The sequence below is a fragment of the Aegilops tauschii genome, chromosome 7, assembly GCF_002575655.3.
Source record: "Aegilops tauschii subsp. strangulata cultivar AL8/78 chromosome 7, Aet v6.0, whole genome shotgun sequence".
NCBI lineage: Eukaryota > Viridiplantae > Streptophyta > Magnoliopsida > Poales > Poaceae > Aegilops > Aegilops tauschii.
In genome coordinates, this window is record NC_053041.3 from 48,140,704 (window position 1) to 48,160,408 (window position 19,705).

The following is a 19,705-nucleotide window of genomic DNA, read 5'->3' on the forward strand; positions in this document are numbered from 1 at the left end:
TGATTCTATCAAGACCCACGCACAAAGGCCTCCCCGGATTACCTGAGATCTGTTGACTCGGATTCATGGCTGATATCTTTTTCTTTGCATATTTCCGAATCGTCTCCCTAGTCTTGATCCAATCCTCCCGTAACCCCAGCGGATCTACCCGCGCCTGATGCCTCCCTCTTTCATCGCTCACGATCACATGTCTCTCTGGCTCGGCAGATCCCACCGTCCGGCCGGGATCTTCCCGTTCGACACGGGATCGCCTCGGGGTCGCCACGACAGGGGCTCCGCTAATTGCGCACATCTCTCTTTGGTTTTCATTTTTTCCTTATTCATTGTTTTTATATTTATTTTCTTTTTTAGCTTTCCTGTTTTGTTTCTTTACTAGCAAAAGAGCCCGTGCGTTGCAACAGGAGAGAAAACATAACACACGCTCTTAACGCAACAACCATCACTCAAGACTACAATAGGTCCATCTCCTTTATTTTTGCGAGGCATCATATTTGTGTTGCGGCTTATCCTCCTTCTCACCCTCACCGGCGATGGCCTCGTTGTTCACACAAAACAACAAAAAACATGTGTTGAATATGGTTAATCCTAAGGCGTCTCTCTCTCCCTCTCTCCTCCCTCTCTCCCTCTCTCTCTCTCTCTCGCTTTCTCTCACTCTCGCGATGAGAAATCTGTTGTTCTCCCCTGCGACATTTTTCAGAGGTATGCATGTGTAGTTATCGATGTTTTCTTTTCCCTGTATGGTTATAGTGGGGTGTCTATTTGCAATCTGGATCGCCGCCGGTATGAAAAAAAAGGATCTTGCGCTATAAATTATAAGTTTGCTTCCATAACAATTTTTTAAAACTATTTAACAGGTAAAATTAACATCATATTTAGATTTCACACATTTTTCTAATAAAATTTTATATATAATATGTTAAAATCGAAGTTACGGTTTAAAAGATGCAGATAATTTAGAAAATCATTTGGTTTGACTCAAATATATTCCAAAATAATATTTAAAAATACTTAACAGGTAAAAATAATCTCATATTCATATTCTACATATTTTTCTAGTCAAATTTCATATATAACATGTTCAAATCGGAGTTATGGTTTATAAGATATGGATGATTTTAAAAAGCATTTGTTTGACTTAAATATGATCCGCGGATGAATTACCTAAAACATCAGGGTTTTTTTTTTGAAAAATGTAAAATAAAGGTTCGGGTGGGACTTAAATCCGGACGGCCGGTTGAATTCTCTGAAATAGAGGGACTTTTCTGAAAAATGCCATGACGGACGAAAGAAACCCAATTTGCTTTAGGGCACCAATAGGCGCCGGCGCACCGGCCGAATCGTTCGGCCGGTCAGCCCCTAGCCGCATGATGCGCGCGTCTACACCGCACGATTCCTCCCCTCGCCCTCCATGCGCTCGTCTTCTTCCTCTCGATAGCTTCCCCAAGCCTCTTGCTTTCCTCCCCCTCGCTGACAAGCCGTGACTCCGCGTTTGCCCCTGCGCCGCCCGTGCTCGCCGGCCGCCCGCGGCGCCGCGCTCATCCTCGTCGGCCGCCCGCGCCACCGTGCTCCCGTCGCTGTCAAGTGGTTGCAGCTTTTTCGCCGGGCGTTTCCAGCATCCTTGATGGAAAGTTCCAGCACTGCCGGTGGTGACCACCGCAACTCCGGGGAGCAGCGTCGCCGGCGCTCCGTTGGACTGGTTCCAGCACCAATCTCGCTCCACCGGTCCACGGTTGCATCATCCCAAAAAATCAAGAGCTCGCCCCCTCCCCTTGCAGCTCCACTGCACCGCGGTTCCAGCACGCCGGACAACGGTTGCAACATCCCAGCCGCAGGGGGGTCGCCTTGCAGCTCCGCTGGACGGCAGTTCCAGCTCTTATGGCCATGGTTGTAGCTCCCCTTGTCTGGTTGCGGCACGCCATGCTGGCAGCCATGTCGTCCCGCCGTCACCGATAAAGCAAGATTGGTCACCCATAGTAGCAAAACAAAACCACGGTTGCAGCTCCCGTTGCAGCCCCCGTAGTAGCAAAATTGGTCGTCCCGACGGATGTAGCAAATTTGATCACTGGTTCCAGCAAATCCAGATGCCCGTTCCAGCAAAAATAACTACCACCGTCGTTGCTCCCACCGGTTGTAGCAAAAAGACGTCCGATTTCAGCATCTGGTGTGGTCGGTTGTAGCAACAAAAGTTGCTGGTTGTAGCTCTAACCCTGGCCGGCTCTAGCACCGGCGGTGAGCAGCTGGTAGCGTCCCCCATGGCTCAGCACCAGCGTCGGTGATGGTCGAATCCAGTGTAGGTGGTGGCAGCAGCGGGTGGCGCTTGCTTGCTAGGACAGCTCGCGGCCATGTCACGCCGACGGCCTGGCCATGAACGGGCGGTGAGGAGAAAGAAGATGGCGTCCGTTGTGAACGAGTGGAGGAGAGTACGCGTGAAAAGATAAGGCTCGCTCGGTGTGTGGTCCCATCCCGCCTGTGTCCGCGTGAGCTGTTCAATCAGCTTTGACCACGTGGTGTGCGTGAGTCCGGCCCAAGATTCAGCCGGTCCACCAGCACTAAACGTTTCCCTTTGCTTTTTTATGAGGTAAAGATAAAGACTGAACATTCTCTTGGACAAATACGCAATCATCCCTTGAGCAGCTAGCAGTAATCACATGGCGATCATATCATGATCAGTACGTAGTAGCTTTATTGAAGCAAATTAACTAAAGACGATTTTCCATGAGCAGCAGGCAGTAATCTTTCCTCATGTCCTTGGGAAGCGCCAAAAGTGACCTGAACTTGAACTGGCTCCCATCACACACAAGAACGCTATACGTTCTCAGCATGTCATCACGCTCCAGGTCACCTATCTCCCGGAGTGTCGCCAACATCTCCCCAGGAGAAGCCATGGCCGCCTTGTTATCCGATGAGTTGAGTTCATTAATAATTGTTGCCGCTGCCGCCATCGGTGCTTGCTCATGGAGCTTTGCTGGAGGACGGCAGCTGCGAGAGGAGGCGTCGAAGTACCGGGAGATCATGCAGGGAAAGAACTCGGGAGGAGAGCAGAAACCGTCGTCGTGCTCGTCGTAACAGACGACGGATCGCAGCTCCATGCGATTCGTGTCCACCTCGATCATCCGTATCGCATGGTCGCCGTCAACGTCCTCCATATGGTATGGGAGCTTGTGCACCATGAAACAGAGGACATCGGGGTCGTCCAGGCTGACGATGGGGTACTCCGGCGTGATGCGTGGCACGACGCCGCTGTAGCCGGGGAGCGACCAGAGCTCGTCGGAGTCAACCACGCCGACCTTGTCCCACGTTGCCAAGTCATCGTCCATCCTCAGCGCCCACGTGGTTATGTTAAAGGCGTAGCGGGAGCGCGAGCAGAAGGTCGCGCCCGGGCAGCCGCAGCAGCAGCGGGGAAAGACTTCCACGAAACTCACTGCTCCACCGCCGTCCGTTGCGCACACGCCGCGGTAGCTCGAGCCGCCGTCGTGGTCGTCCGGTCGGCTTTCCAAGGGCTCCACGGGAAGAGACACGTATCGCAGCTGGGGCGTCTCCTCCCACGCGTCCGAGAAGATGATGCCGCGGTAGTAGTCCACCCAGTACAGGAACCGGTCGCCGACGGGGATGACCGCGTCGGTCTCCCAGAAGGACACCTCCTTCCGCTTGCCGTCGCCGTGGAGGACCGGAAGACGCTTGAGCTTCCACTCCCACTCGCCGGATCTGAGCAGGCAGAGCTCGGCCTCGAGCGGCGCCTCTCCTTCCGTGCCATTGAGGGTCAGCCGCGCCACGAGCAGGTCCTCGTCGCCGCGGCGCAGGAGGCCAGTGGTTTCTGCAGGCATAAGTCGCTTCCACCTGGGTGACCCCTTGTGGTAAGGGGGCAGCAACGACAGCGACGGCGGGCGGGAGGGGTCGGCGGCGGCGGCGCCGGCATTATAGACGAAGTAGTCCAACGAGTCGCGTTTGTCAGTATCAAACCTGCCGGGTCTGCTGGTCTCGACCTCTATAAGGACCGAGTCCGCGTTGGCCGCGATGATCTCCGCGAGGAGCTGGGTGCCGTCCGGCAGGCCGGGGATGTCGACGCGCAGGCGTGACACCGCCGGTGGCGCCGCGAGGTGGAAGGAGACGCGGACGTTACGGCCTCCGGAGGTCAGAGCATCCGCCACGGTCTCGGCGTCGAGATCGTCGCTGGCGATGGGTGTTGTTGCTCTGGCGGCGGGATCCTCGCAGATCATGTTGCCCTGGAGCAACACCCAGCGAGGTTGCCCCGGCGGAGGATCGCCGGATGGTGGTTGGCGATCCGTTCGGGCTTCCATGTCGATCGCGCGGATTTGCTGGAGATCGATCACGGCTGCGAGAGAAGCGCACACGGAGTCGGAGGTTTTTATCTCCAGGAAAAAAGGGTGAGCAAACCGACTTTTACTTTGGCTACGACGACTCCCCATGGCTCGATCCGGCCCACCGCCATCCAGTCTGCTTTAGATTTTGTTAGGGCCTTTTGTAACTTAAAAAAAAAAGGTATTAAGGCGTTTTGTTAGGGATTCTTATTCGTCGCTTTGTGCGAAATGGGGGCATCTAAGAGCATCTCCAACGGCCGCATAAAAATCTCGCGCCCAATAAAAGTTATAGCATGCCACTGTAGCACTTTTAATGCGCCGGGACCAAGATTGCTTTAGCAGACGCCCAAAGACGCGCGCCCAAAAAGCAGACAGTGCAAATTGTGAAGCGCGCGCAAACCGGAGCCCAAAATATGCTGCGCGCGATAGCGTTTTTCAGCGCGCGCCCAAAAACTTTTAGCGCTACAGCGTCTGCTGGAGCTGCTCGGCGCCCAAAAAAGCAAAATTTTAGTGCGCGGAGCTCTTTTTAGGCGTCTGTTGGAGATGCTCTAGCAAAGGGGAGTAACCAACTGGAGGGCAATAGAGATTAAAGAGATGGGGCTGGACTATGCAAAGTATGAAGTAAGTAAATGCCCTCGTGAAGCAAACTGTGTAGCTGATTGCATAGCTAAATCATCTCTAGCTAATAGATCTTCAAAGGTTTGGGAAAATGATATCCCGGACTTTATTTCTCATCTTATTGTAAACGATCTCGCTATTATTTGAGAAATAAAGTTTTGCCTTGTCAAAAAAAAAACCGGAGGGCAATAGAATGGGAGGAGCTGGTCGAGGGGAAGGGGCTGATGGTACATGGAATACGCGGCAGCGGAAGGGGAAGGAGAGGCAACCTTTTTGGTGCACGAGGACATGCAAATGCAGAGAATATGGGAAGTGACGACATGGAAAATGGCACAAAAGAGAAGAATGTGATGGGCGCTCAAAGCCTCAAACCCATATTCTGGGAGAGGGAGTGATTATAGAATATGATAGAAATCCCCGCAAAAAAAAAAGAATATGATAGAAACATAAGTTGGCGTTACAATGCTTTAGCAGCCTCAGAAGGGAAAGAATTTCTAACTGGCCAGAAAAGCGAGATACAGAAGGAAGGCCCCCTCATATTAGGGAAAAGGGTAGCCAGTGAACCGGTTGACCCTAACACTGCTTTGGTTTCGGTGGGAATTACTTCTGTGATTGCTAACCAATTTGAAGTAGCAGATGGAGGCCCCACAGATGGAGGAGGGACACCGCAAAAGAGTGCAAACAGAAAGAAGTTAAAGGGCAGCGATGGCATGGCAGTGGAGAGCAACAAAACAAGTGAAGAGGCGGACTCCCAGGAGGAGGACCGCCCAGCCAAATGACACTTTTATGTTGGAATTGTCATGGGGCGAGCAACCCTGCAACAATTTGAGAGCTTCGTGAGCTGACGAAGCGTTTTGCCCCTATCATTCTCTGCATCTTAGAAACCCAAATTGAGGATGGTAGAGTTGAAAAAATTTCAGTTTCTTTAATAAGAGCTTTGCAGTTAGTACCTCAGGTTGAAGCGGTGGTCTTGGTATAATGACTCAACAAAAGCCAAGATTCTTGGTTACCCTCCATATCACATAGATGTGGAAGTGGATGATTTGGGCAGCTCACTTTCAGGAGTAACATTTGTATATGGAGATGCCCAAGTGCAAGAGCGGTATAAAACATGGGATACTCTTAGGGGAATTGCTAGTGTGAGTAACCTTCCATGGTTGGCCCGTCAAAAAAAAAAACCTTCCATGGTTGGCAGCAGGGGATTTCAACGAGGTACTACACGCTCATGAACATGATGGAATTGGGAATAGGAGCCATGCCCAAATGGATGGATTCAGGGACACCGTGGACACATGTGGCCTGTCGGACATAGGGTACAGAGGAAATCCGTGGACATTTGAGAAAAAAGTCTCAGGGGGCTCGTTCACCAGAGTTCGCCTGGACCGTGGAGTGGCAACGGCAGCTTGGTTACTTGCTTATCCTAGTGCACAGCTCGAACATAAGGATACAACTACTAGCGACCATGCAACACTATTTGTGAAACTAGCCGACGTGCATGCATGTAGTAAGGGTCCAAAGAGTTTTAAATATGAGATTGTATTAGAGTTGTGTCGAATATTGTGTACAAGGTAGGTTACAGTTGAACTTGTAGTTGTATTGTGTTTAGATAGGATATCTAGTCGTGTCCAAGTGGGACACTTGTATCCTAGACCTCTCGTATATAGCGGGGATAGACACACGATGTAACCTATGCCAAAATAATAGCACGGACACGCGGGGGAGCCATCGGTGTGTGCCGGCGCCCAGGCGACCGGGTGCGGTATTGTAGCAGTGTCATGGCGAGGAGCGCCCATAGTCAGGCCTTGGGGATGTAGCCATATCGGTGAACCTCGTTAACAAATTTTGGTGTCGTGCTTGTGTGATTGCTTGGTTCTCTAATGATCGACGAAGTGCCTTAGATTTATTCTAACAAGAGGTATCATGAGCTAGGTTGTTCGGAAGTCGTATTTGTATTGATCTAGAGAAGGAAGATTCAGCGTCGTGGAGCCATCGAAGGATAGACAACCGGCGGAAGCGATCAGAAGATGTCGTCAGATCCAAGAAAGCAATCGGAAGTGGTCTCGGCGTGATAATGTGCAGCAGGTTGGCGGGGCATGGCACATGGGTACACGGCAAATTGATTCGATGCGGGCTCCTGTGGCTGGCCTTTGGATCGAGGCCGACCGGGCGGCTGTTGTGTGCAGGCGAAACTCAGCAGATCAGATCGAATCTGACTCGAAAGCGACTCGGTGGCAGCTTGCATACTTCGCGTGCGGAGGCCCCAGGAAGAATTATAAAGGTGGGGGTGTCCCCTCCTAACAGGCTAATCTTTTGGGGGAAGAGGGCCCAAGGCCTCTCATAAATCGTTGTTACTCTTCGGTTGGGTTTGGTGACGCAGGTAGGTCGAAACGCTGGTGTTAGCGAACCCGGAATTGCGTAACAAATTGCACTGGGAAGCTCATGCACAGAGTATTGATTCGGCGTGGGGACCGAGGAGCACAAGTACTCTGGAAGAATTGAAAGAAAAGTTGAAGGAGGTTTCGGCTGATTTGGCTACTCCAGGCAGATTACGTCCCTCACATGCAGAAGGAAAGATCTGTGATAGGCTTGTCGAGCTATACGACACGGAAAAAATATTATGGCGTCAACGAGCTCCGGTAGAGTGGTTAGCGCACCGAGATAAAAATACATACTCCCTTCGTCTAGGTGTGTAAGTCATCTTAGGCTGCGCACCGTGATCAAGGTGGAGGGGAAAATGAGAAAACTTAATGTGTTTTTGCTAATTAATAACATTGCATGCAATGAACTAACCACTGCATGTCGTGTTTGATAGTATCAAGTCATTTAAAGAATGCATGGCCCACATCTCTTATTGGTTGATATGTGACGAAACAAGAAACGAGATAAGAATTAATGTACCGCGCCTAAGTATTTTAAGATTATTTGGTTTTCGTAAGATAACTTACACACCTAAACGGAGGGAGTGGTACTTTTTCAACCTTCAAGCAAGCAGACACCAAAAGAAAAATCAAATAAAATCAAATCAAAGCATTGCAGATGCCCGTTGGAAGGTTGACAGAGGATGTAGGAGAGATGGTGGAACTGGCCACAAGTTTTTACACCAACCTATACACGTTAGAAGGGGTGCATAACATGGAACGAGTGCTTGATTAAGTCCCATGCAAAGTCACACCGGAGATGAATAATCTCCTGAATGCCGATTACAAAGCGGACGAGGTCAAAACAGCGCTTTTTCCAAATGTTTCCGACTAAGGCGCTACGGCCAGGCAGTTTTCCAGCACACTTCTTTTAGCGTCGTTTTGATGTCTGCGGTGAAGAGGTGACAAAGGCAGTATTACGAGTTATTCAAGGTACGGAATCAGCAGAGTGTATCAATGAGACTATTTTGGTGCTAATACCGAAGGTAAAAGAATCCTACACTACTGTCTCAGTTCAGGCCTATCTCTCTCTACAACGTTTTGTACAAAATTGCATCAAAGGTCCTATCTAACAGACTGAAGCTAGTTCTACCAGATATTATTGCAGTCTGATTTTGTACCAGGGGGAATCATCACAGATAACATAATTGCAGCATATGAGTGTCTTCATTTTTTGAAGCGAAACAAGGCAAAGAGAAACTGTCATTGTGCGTTGGAATTGGATATGATCACTAGTAGAAAATATGCCTTTAGTCCCGGTTCGCAAAGGCCATTAATCCCGGCTGTGCAACCGGGACTAAATATGCGCGACTAAAGGCCCCCCCTTTAGTCGCGCCTCTTACGAACCGCGACTAAAGGCCCGTCCACGTGGGTGCCAGGAGTCCGTTGGAGCGGAGGACCTTTAGTCCCGGTTCTCGTGGCTAACCGGGACTAAAGGCCTCCTCCGCAGGTTTAGGGTTTTAGCCCCCCTAAACCTGGTTTCTTTTTAATTTATAGTGTTTTATTTCTTTTATATTTTATTTTGTGTTTTATTTTAATTTTGATGAAGTTTCAGTACACATATTCTACGCTACTATATACATGCATATGAAATTTCAAACAAGAAGAATTCAAGAGGAATATATAATATATATTCAATCTCGGGTGACCATATACAACTTCGAACAAGTTTCCATACACAATTAGGATGGATGACCATATACAACTTCGAACAAGTTTCAATCTCGGGTATGCATATAAATTTCTTCGTCCTCGGTATAGTGTTCTCCTTTAGGATTGATGACTTCCCTCATGAAAAATCCTGCTAATTCATCTTGAATTGGTCGGAAGCGAGCTTCTGGACTAAGCCTCCTCCACAAGTTATCCGTCGCCTTCCGCACGCTATCCGATGCCTTCCGCTCAGAGGTGTGTCTCCGGATGTCCTCACAAACATAGTATCCACATCGATTGGTCCCCGGTGGCTGCTTATCCACATTAACTAACCTTCTAAAATCTAGCTCATGTTTGAATTCACCGACAATTTTTTCTGAGAACCGTCTCCAAACCCTACAGGGCAAAGAAAATTAAATGAACAAGGGATTTATTAGTTACTTGATATTAGGAAATGAACGAAAGGGACCGATCGATATAGAGCTCAAATGATTGAAAATAATTATTTTTGCAGCATTTTTCTCATGTCGGCCCAACGCTTTGAATCCGAATCCATAGAGTCCATGATTAGAACTCTGAAGGTGTGAAGTTCAATATTTAGCAGAATCCAGTGGAACCTGCGGATACGTTACATGCACAGTCATGCATAACTCATCGATTAGACATACCATGCATGGAGTAAACAAAAGAGAATGGGCACAAGACAGAAACACTCACCCAAAATGGTAAGGAAATAGAATATGACTTTTGAGTTGATGCTTTCTAAGAAACTTGTACAAGTCTTTCTCCACGTCTTGGTCGTGATTTTATAACACATGTCCATTAATGATATATGGGTCAATGAACCCAACATCATGGATGTTTCTTATTTTGCATTCCCAAATCTTCAATCTGCATAATACCGTACGCAACAATATAGTTAGGACAATATATATATATATATATATATATATATATATATATATATATATATATATAGTGCAGGCAATGAAGAACGAGATGAGGTAGAAATAAATCACTTACAGAACGTAGCAACTCAGGATAGATTTGTCGAGCTCGCGCAGATTGAACAGCTGGAACAATTCACTCATATGAACTTGTACAGAGTACCGTTTGGTGTGATGCTCCTCTGTAACATCCGCATAAACATATTCTTTGTCGGCCCATGTTATGAAATGCTTGTACCAACGTAGCAGATTTCGCATTTGTGGTGGTAGACTCTTTTCCCGCGCAGGCTCGACGAGAGGCCCATTCCGCACATATTGTAATGCTATCTCACATACTGGCGCATCCTCAAGGCCTAACGAGGCACGGAGAGTCAAACCCATCTCAGACGCTTGTTTCATGGCACTCGCTACAGTCAATCCAAGTGCTGCGGCAGCTGCTATGATCTCGGGGTCCTCTTCCGGACCGGCTTTCACTATGAGCGGGGGGATTGATTGTTTATTCTGCATCTCGGGGTCCTCTGTAACAGTACGGGTCATTGTCCTGGGAAAACCCTACTTTCCACGGAATTCTGCCTTTGCCTCGTACATGTCCTCTGTGTTCATCATTCCCGAGGGCTGTTGTCAGTGCGTCTTTCTCTCTGTTGAACTTGATCAAGCCCTCTTGAGCTTGGGTCATTGCGTCAATAAGGGCTTGGGTGGGAGCAAACTGTTTCTTCCGGTGAACACACACCCCTGTCTCCGGGTCTAGCGATTCCCCATGCCCGTACCACCAGCTTTTGGCCCTTGGGTCCCATCCCTCTGTACCTAGAGGGATTCCTCGCACCCTCAGGTCCTCCTCCATCTTCTGCCACTTAGGCTCCGAAAGGCGGTATCCTCCTGGCCCCATAATATGATGGTACTTTTTCTTACTCGCATTATCCTTATTTTTTTCGATATTTCCTTGAAATGCTCCGATTTCTTTTGCCTCACAAATTCTGGCCAATCATCTTTCAGTTTCTCATGTTGTCCATTGAAATCCGGAGTCTTGCCCTTGTTGACATAGTCACGGGTTAAATTTTTCATGAAGTTCCGGAATGCTTCGGCCATCTTCTGAAGAGCGAACTCTTTAACTAGCCTCCTCCTCTCACGTCCACCCGGAACCTCGTTACCGAATTCATCGACTTTGTTGTATTCCGGAGGTAGAATGGAATGTTCCATAAGCTTTCTCCAGCAATCCTCTTTCGTTCTCTTGTCGACAAAACTGAAACCAAGACGTGCCTTCTTTGGCTCCTTCCATTCCTGGATGGTGATCGGGACGTTGTCTCTAACAATGACTCCACATTGGTTGATAAACTTTGAGGTGTGCTGTAGGGGCTTGCCGGTTTCACTGACAAAATCAATGGTATATGTTTCTCCTGTTTTCATCGGCTTGGATTTGCCACGCTTTGTCGTACTCGATCCGGCCGAGGGCTAAAAAAAGAAAGAGAGTCGCGCGCGTTAATACATATGTATTCACATTTCAGTAAGTTTGTATCACGAGAGGCTCAATGTATATATATACCTCGCCGGAGGTGGTTGCTACTTGCAATTCGAGATCGTCGTTTGTTGACGGTTGACCTCCGTCGACAATGTCCGTTCCTTCACCTTCTTGATCATCGACAATGTCTGTTCCTTCACCTTCTTGATCATCGACAATGTCTGTTCCACCGTCAAGGTTCAGAAAAGAAGAGACTACATCCTCTTCTTGCTCATATTCTGAGCCCGGCACATAAGGAATCTCGTTGTTTATGATGCCCATTAAATAACGTTCAGCCTCCGGATCCCTAAGCGGCTCGGCTCTATCGTCCGCCATATGTCACTCCTGCATGTAGTAAAAATTAATTAAGTATAAAGGAATTAAAAAATAAGATTAAGGGGACATAGAGGAGGAGCAGCGACGGTTGAATGATTAAGAGCTATTAAAAAATAAAATTGATGTTTTTTGGTCAAATTTATACAATTATTCCCAAATAAATTTCCTTTTCTTTTTCCTCTCTGCTCTCTCTTTCCTTTTCTTTTTCCTTTTCAGTTTTTTATTGAGCACTAATTTGCATAGAAGTTTTTGTTTGAGCACTGCCAAGTATTTTGTTTTTCCTTTTCTTTTTCCTCTCTGCTCTCTCTTTCCTTTTCTTTTTCCTTTTCAGTTTTTTTATTGAGGACTAATTTGTATAGAAGTTTTTGTATGAGCACTGCCAAGTATTTTGTTTTTCCTTTTCTTTTTCCTCCGCCGCCGCTCAAATTTAATGATTTATACAATTATTCCCAAATAAATTTCCTTTTCTTTTTCCTCTCTGCTCTCTCTTTCCTTTTCTTTTTTCTTTTCAGTTTTTTATTGAGCACTAATTTGCATAGAAGTTTTTGTTTGAGGAGGACGGCAGGCGGCGGCGGGCGGCGGGCGGCGGAGGACGGCAGGCAGGCGGCGGCGGGCGGCGGAGGACGGCAAGGCGCGCATCCAGTACGCGGCGACGAGGAGGACGACAGGCGGCGGCGGGCGAGAAGGCGGGCGAGAAGACGACGGCGGCGGTCCAATCTTCTTCTAGGCACGCGAGGAGGACGGCAGGCGGCGGCGGGCACCTACCGGAGACGAGGGCGGCGCGGAGAAGACGAGGGCGGCGGCGCGGAGAAGACAAGGGCGGCGCCGCGGAGAAGACGAGGTCCTGGCCGGATGCGTTTGGTGGTTAGCGCGGAGAAGACGAGGGCGGAGAATATATAGGGCAAGCCTTTAGTCCCGGTTGGGGACACCAACCGCGACTAAAGGTACCCTTTAGTCGCGGTTGGTGTCCCCAACCGGGACTAAAGGGGTACCTTTAGTCGCGGTTGGTGTCACGACCCGCGACTAAAGGTTCTTTCGCGCCGTTTTCGTTCCCGCGCGGAAAGAGCCTTTAGTCGCGGTTCGTGTCACGAACCGCGACTAAAGGTCCTTTTTCAAATACTTTCCATTTTAAAATCTTAAAAATACAAATAATATATCAAAAAATTCAGAAAAATAAAACTAATTCATTTTAAAATCTTAAAAATACAAATAATATATCGAAAAATTCAAAAAAATAAAAATAATTCATTTGAAAATCTTAAAAATACAAATAATATATCAAAAAATTCAAAAAAATAAAACTAATTCATTTTAAAATCTTAAAAATACAAATAATATATCAAAAAAATTAGAAAAATAAAACTAATTCATTTTAAAATCTTAAAAATAGAAATAATATATCAAAAAATTCAAAAAAAATAAAACTAATTCATTTGAAAATCTTAAAAATACAAATAATATATCAAAAAAATCAAAAAAAATAAAAATAATTCATTTTAAAATCTTAAAAATACAAATAATATATCAAAAAATCCAGAAAAATAAAACTAATTCATTTTAAAAATTCAGACCGATTGTTTTGTTCTACATCCTCGATCCCTTGAAGGTTTGACAAAAGGTTTGATACATCATTCAGTTCATCAACCAAATACAAATCATCCGGATTCGCCATCATACGTCCTGCCGTGCATTTGGTATGCATATATGCACTCAGTAGCCACGGCAGGGCTGTATGATGGCGATACCGATTGTTTTGTTCTACATCCTCGATCCCTTGAAGGTTTGACAAAAGGTTTGATACATCATTCAGTTCATCGACCAAATACAAATCATCCGGATTCGCCATCGTACATTTTAATTCACATGATCCATTCAACAAAGTTTGGTATAATAAATTATTACACATCAATTCTTCCCTTGTGTCCCTGCTTGCTTACGATTGTGCCGTATCCATGGAGCATCCTCATCATTTAACTTAATGCTTGGGTCAGTGTTCACTTTGAAGGGCGGAATTTCACCAAACATATTATAATCTTCTGACATGTCTGTCTTGTCCTCCACTCCCACGATGTTTCTTTTTCCTGAAAGAACAATGTGGCGCTTTGGATCATCGCATGATGTACTGATCATTTTCTTATCTTTCCGTTTCCTCGGTTTGCTACTCATGTCCTTCAAATAAAAAACCTGAGCGACATCTTTGGCAAGGACGAATGGTTCGTCAAGGTAACCAAGATTGTTGAAATCCACCATTGTCATTCCGTATTGCTCGTCCACCTTTACCCCAACTCCTGTTAGCTTGAACAATTTGCACCGGAACAAAGGGACCTTAAAGGAGGGTCCATAGTCAAGTTCCCATATCTCCTCTATGTAACCATAATATGTGACCTTTTGCCCATTCTCGGTTGCTGCATCAAAGCGGACACCACTGTTTTGGTTGGTGCTCTTTTTATCTTGGGCGATGGTGCCATTTATCTCGTACCCTTGGAAAGTCGTTATAGTCGAAGATGGTGTCTTGGCCAACATATACAGCTGATCTCCAACATCATTGTCATTCATTAAATGTTTTCACAGCCAACTGCCGAAAGTCTCCATGTGGGCCTTTCTAATCCAGGATTCAGGCTTCCCCAGGTTGTCCGAGCGTAAAATATTCTTGTGTTGCTCGAAGTACGGAGCCACCAAGCTGGAATTTTGCAGAACTCTGTGGTGTGCTTCAGTCATAGAATGACCGCCCATACATATCGTTGATTTCCTTCCGATCATGCCTTTTCCACTTAGTCTCCCCTCGTGCCGCGATTGAGGAATACCAATCGGCTTAAGGTCAGGAACATAGTCAATACAGAACTCAATTACCTCCTCATTTCCATAGCCCTTGACGATGCTTCCTTCTGGCCCAGCATGGTTACGAACATATTTCTTTAATACTCCCATGAACCTCTCAAAGGGGAACATATTGTGTAGAAATACAGGACCGAGAATGGAAATCTCTTCGACTAGGTGGACCAGGAGGTGCGTCATAATATCGAAGAAGGATGGTGGGAACACCAACTCGAAACTGACAAGGCATTGGACCACATCGTTCTGTAACCGTGGTAGATCTTCTGGATTGATTACCTTCTGAGAGATTGCATTGAGGAATGCACATAGCTTCACAATGGCTACTCGAACATTTTCCGGTAGGAGCCCCCTCAAAGCAATCGGAAGCAATTGCGTCATAATCACGTGGCAGTCGTGAGACTTCAGGTTTAGGAAATTTTTGTCCGCCATGTTTATTATTCCCTTTATATTCGACGAGAAGCCAGACGGGACCTTCATACTGCTCAGGCATTCAAAAAAATGACCTTCTCTTCTTTGGTAAGAGCGTAGCTGGCACGACCTTGAAACCATTCCGGATGCCGGTCATCTGGGTCTTTGAAAAGTTGCTGGTCCTGCCGTGCTTCCTTTGTATCATTTGTCTTCCCATACACGCCCAAGAAGCTTAGCAGGTTCACGCAAATATTCTTCGTAACATGCATCACGTCGATTGCAGAGCGGACATCTAGGACTTTACAATATTCTAGCTCCCAAAATATAGATTTCTTCTTCCACATGGGTGCGTGCCCGTCAACTCCCCGCGGAACTGATTGTCCGCCAGGACCCTTTCCAAAGATGACTTTCAAATCCTTGACCATATCAAATATCTCAGCACCAGTACATTCCGCAGGCTTCGGCCGGTGATCTTCCTTGCCGTTGAAATGCTTGCCTTTCTTTCTTACGTTATGATTTCGGGGAAGAAATCGACGATGACCCAGGTACACGTTCTTCTTACAATTACCCAAACGTACACTTTCAGTCTCATGTAAGCAGTGCGTGCATGCATTGTATCCATTATTTGTCTATCCCGAAAGGTTACTGAGAGCAGGCCAATCGTTGATGGTTACAAAAAGCAACGCTCGTAGGTCAAATTCCTTTTCTTTGTGCTCATCCCAGACACGTACACCAGGTCTGCCCCACAACTGTAAAATTTCATCAACTAATGGCCTTAGGTACACATCGATGTCATTGCCGGGTTGCTTTGGACCTTGGATGAGCACTGGCATCATAATGAACTTCCGCTTCATGCACAACCAAGGAGGAAGGTTGTAGATGCATAGAGTCACGGGCCAGGTGCTATGACTGGAGCTCTGCTCGCCAAAAGGATTCATGCCATCAGTACTTAGACCAAATCTTATGTTCCTTGCGTCAGCTGCAAAATCTTTGAACACTCTGTCGATCTTTCTCCATTGCGTTCCATCAGCGGGGTGTCTCAACTCCCCGTCGGACTTACGGTCCTCTTTGTGCCATCGCAACGACTTGGCATGCTTTTTGTTCCTGAACAGACGTTTCAACCGTGGTATTATAGGAGCATACCACATCACCTTGGCGGGAACCCTCTTCCTGGGTGTCTCGCCCTCAACATCGTCACCAGGGTCATCGCCTCTGATCTTATAACGCAATGCAGTGCATACAGGGCATTCATTCAAATTCTCGTATTCACCGCGGTAGAGGATGCAGTCGTTAATGCATGCATGTATCTTCAGAACCTCTAAACCTAGAGGGCAGACAACCTTCTTTGCTTCGTACGTACTGGCGGGCAACTCGTTATTCTTCAGAAACATATTCTTCAACATTTTCAGCAAATTTTCAAATGATGAGTCAGCTACACCTTCCCGTGCCTTCCATTTTAGCAAATCCAGTGTGCAGCCCAGCTTTTTCAGACTATTATCCCATCCTGGGTACAACGACTTTTTGTGATCCTCTAACATGCGATCCAAATTCTCCCTCTCCTTGTCAGTTTCGCAGCGTCTCCGTGCATCAGCAATGGTCCGACCAAGATCATCAGCGGGCTCATCATGTGCCTCTTCTTCACCTTCACCTAACCCTTCCCCACCTTCAGCATCATCCTCCATGAAAGTATCACCGAAATGATCATGATAGTTGTCATCGATATCATCCCCTTCTTCATCTTCTTCCATTCTAACCCCTCTTTCTCCATGCTTGGTCCAACAATTATAGCTTCGCATGAAACCGTGCCGAAGCAGGTGCATGTGAACGTCTCTTGAGGAGGAGTAACCCTTCTAATTCTTACAGACAGCACATGGACAGATAATAAAACCTCGCCGCTTGTTCGCATTTGCCACTACGAGGAAATCTTTCAAACCCGTAGTGAACTCGCCGGAGAGTCGGGGACCGTACATCCATTGCCGATTCATCTGCATTATTATTATATAAAGTATATAATTAACCATCATGCATTTGTTAAACTAACTAGCTAGAAATAATACAAATTAAACAATGAACTACACACACGCATATTTTATCAATGACACATGAAAGGTTCAAGTTGCTAACCGCGATCGCGGAGGAAAAATAAATGAGAAAGCTCAAGTGTGGCTCGGACACTTCATATCATGTTTGTTTCATGCTCTCGGGCATTTCATCGAACACCTTGTGTGCATATGAGGAACCAAAAGCAAACCCACCACCCCCCTTCTGAATATTGTGAATAGAAGTGGCACCAATTGTGGCTAAGTGAAGTGAGCTGAGTCTTATATATAGGGATGGGCCTTTAGTCCCGGTTGGCCTGGCCAACCGCGACTAAAGGCCTTCGGGCCAGCCTGAGGACCTTTAGTCCCGGTTGGCCAGGCCAACCGGGACTAAAGCCCCTCCCGTCCGCCAGCTGTCGACCGAGCGCGCTGGGCCCAGATAGTTGGTCACGGGTCTCCTCCCGAACCGCGACTAAAGACCCCTTTGGTCGCGGTTCGATATTTTAGGGACTAATGGGGGCGTATGGAAGCCTCTTTTTCTACTAGTGATGAAAGCCTACGATAGAGTTGAGTGGGAATATTTCAGGCTATGATGCTTAAACTGGGTTTTGCTGAAACGTGGGTGAATATAGTGAAGAGTCTGGTAAGGACAGTTTCTTTCTCAGTATTGTTTAAGGACAAAATAGCAGCTTGCAGAAAATCAAGGTTTACTAGCTAGTCTGATGTGGTGCTGTTGTACTGAAAATCAAGGTCTTACTTTTAATGCAGCTTATTGTGATTGAAATGTGGCATTTCTTTTCTCTGCCGGGCCTTGAAGCATGCCATTTTCATTAAGAAAATGCTCAGATGCTCGAATGATAGATATTACAAACCACCGCCAACAAGAAAAGCTCTTATATGAAGTTTTTTGGGGTATCAATTATGATGTATAGTAGCATCCTGGTTGCATGAGGGAAGGATAAATACTTTGGTGACATACAGTCAAATCTGAAACACAATATACATAGTTAAGGGCTTCCATGGGACGCGCATGGAGCCCTCCTTGGGGCCTGTGCTCGACCACATAAGGCATGTGCATCCCAAACACCTTGTCCCACATCACAAAGAAGGGCTGCGAAAAGTTGTATCTGCCGGGGCGCGTCTGATGGTGGACGTCGTGGCAGTGGCGGACCCAGAAATTCAAGTTAGCCGGGGCGAACATGTTAGGACAAAAAAATTTGAGGCACAAATGCAAGTGTTTCCAACACAATAAATGGCCTTGAAAGATTCAGTTTTAATAGAGATAAGATTCACCTATTAAGAACATGGAAAATTATATTTTAAAAAAATCTTAGAAACTACTAACATGGTCTCTTGTTGCCTGAACACACATTGGCTGTAAAAACATGACCCAAAACTCCAAGCAAAACCTACAACATGTAAAAAAGAAAAAATATGTATCCAAATCTCATTGCCTACTAACATGGTCGTGAAGGTGAGCTAGGGATTGGAATTTGGATGCAGTGTGGGAATTTTTCTCCAATCAAATAGTACTGAATCGAACGATTCAGCAGGCTAGCTACAGGCGCGTGCTGTGTTGGTTCCTGAAAAATAAGTAATGGGCCTTCCACAACTAACTAAAACCTACAAAGTCCAGCCGTCTAGGCCCATCTTTTCTTTCTTCTTCCTCAGGAACACAACTGTTCCAGAGAAACGAATCTCATCGTCAATGGCGCGGCTCCCCTTTGACTAAAACTGAAAGTGGCTGAGCTGGGGTACCTTGCTCCGCATCAGGAGAGCCGGGGCGGCCGCCCCTGCTCGCCCCAATGGTAGGTCCGCCACTGCGTCGTGGTATACCGTGTTGTTCCAACACTACTAGGAAAAGGCTTATACATAGAAGTTTACCAGTAGCGTGTGTTATGGACCCCCACGCTACTGATAATTACCAGTAGCGTGTTATAAAGCGCGCTACTGGTACAACATAGTAGCAGCGTGAGTTTATGGAGGCCACACTACTGGTAAGTTTGCCACAGCACATCACCCGACCAAACAATATTAGCAGCGTTTGTAGTCTAACTAGCGCTACTGTTAAGAAAGTAGTTGTAGCGCCTGTGCATATAGACGCGCTACTGTTATTTCTTCTATGGGTAAACTTATACATGTAGCATTGTTTTTGTACAAGCGCTATAGCTAGTACGTATTTTGGCTGGCACTCATAGCAGTAGCGTGCTTTGGCACCCCGCGCTACTGCTATGGTCGCCAACCACCTACCACCTTTCCCCTCCTTCCTCCCCTTTCTTCTTCCTCTCCCCCTTCCTTTCTCCCCCTTTTCTTGCACCTTGCTTGTTCCGTTCAATGCTCCCCCTCCACCACCCCTCCATTAGAGCCCTCCCTCCCCCTCTTCTTTGCCCTCCACCACCCCCTCCATTAGAGCCCTCCCTCCCCCTCTTCTTTGCCCTCCACCACCCCCTCTTCTTTGTGCCCTCCACCACCACCCCCTCCATTAATGCCCTCCCTCCCCCTCTTCTTTGCCCTCCACCCCCCTCCATTAATGCCCTCCCCCCCTCTTCTTTGCCCTCTATCCCCTTCCATTAACGCCCTCCCTCTTCTCTCCCTCTCCTCTCCCACTATCTCCCTAGCTAGCTCTCTCTCTCTCCCTAGC

The 19,705-nt window shown here is 47.0% G+C and overlaps 1 protein-coding gene across 1 annotated transcript; it reads right to left on the reverse strand.

The window, feature by feature from the left end:
- Window positions 1-2,579: 2,579 nt before the first annotated feature.
- On the reverse strand, window positions 2,580-4,788 carry LOC109736563 (uncharacterized). Its single transcript, XM_020295776.4, has one exon. The coding sequence runs from the start codon at window positions 4,425-4,427 to the stop codon at window positions 2,700-2,702; it is 1,728 nt and encodes a 575-aa protein (XP_020151365.2). The 5' UTR covers window positions 4,428-4,788; the 3' UTR covers window positions 2,580-2,699.
- Between the last annotated feature and the right edge of the window lie 14,917 nt (window positions 4,789-19,705).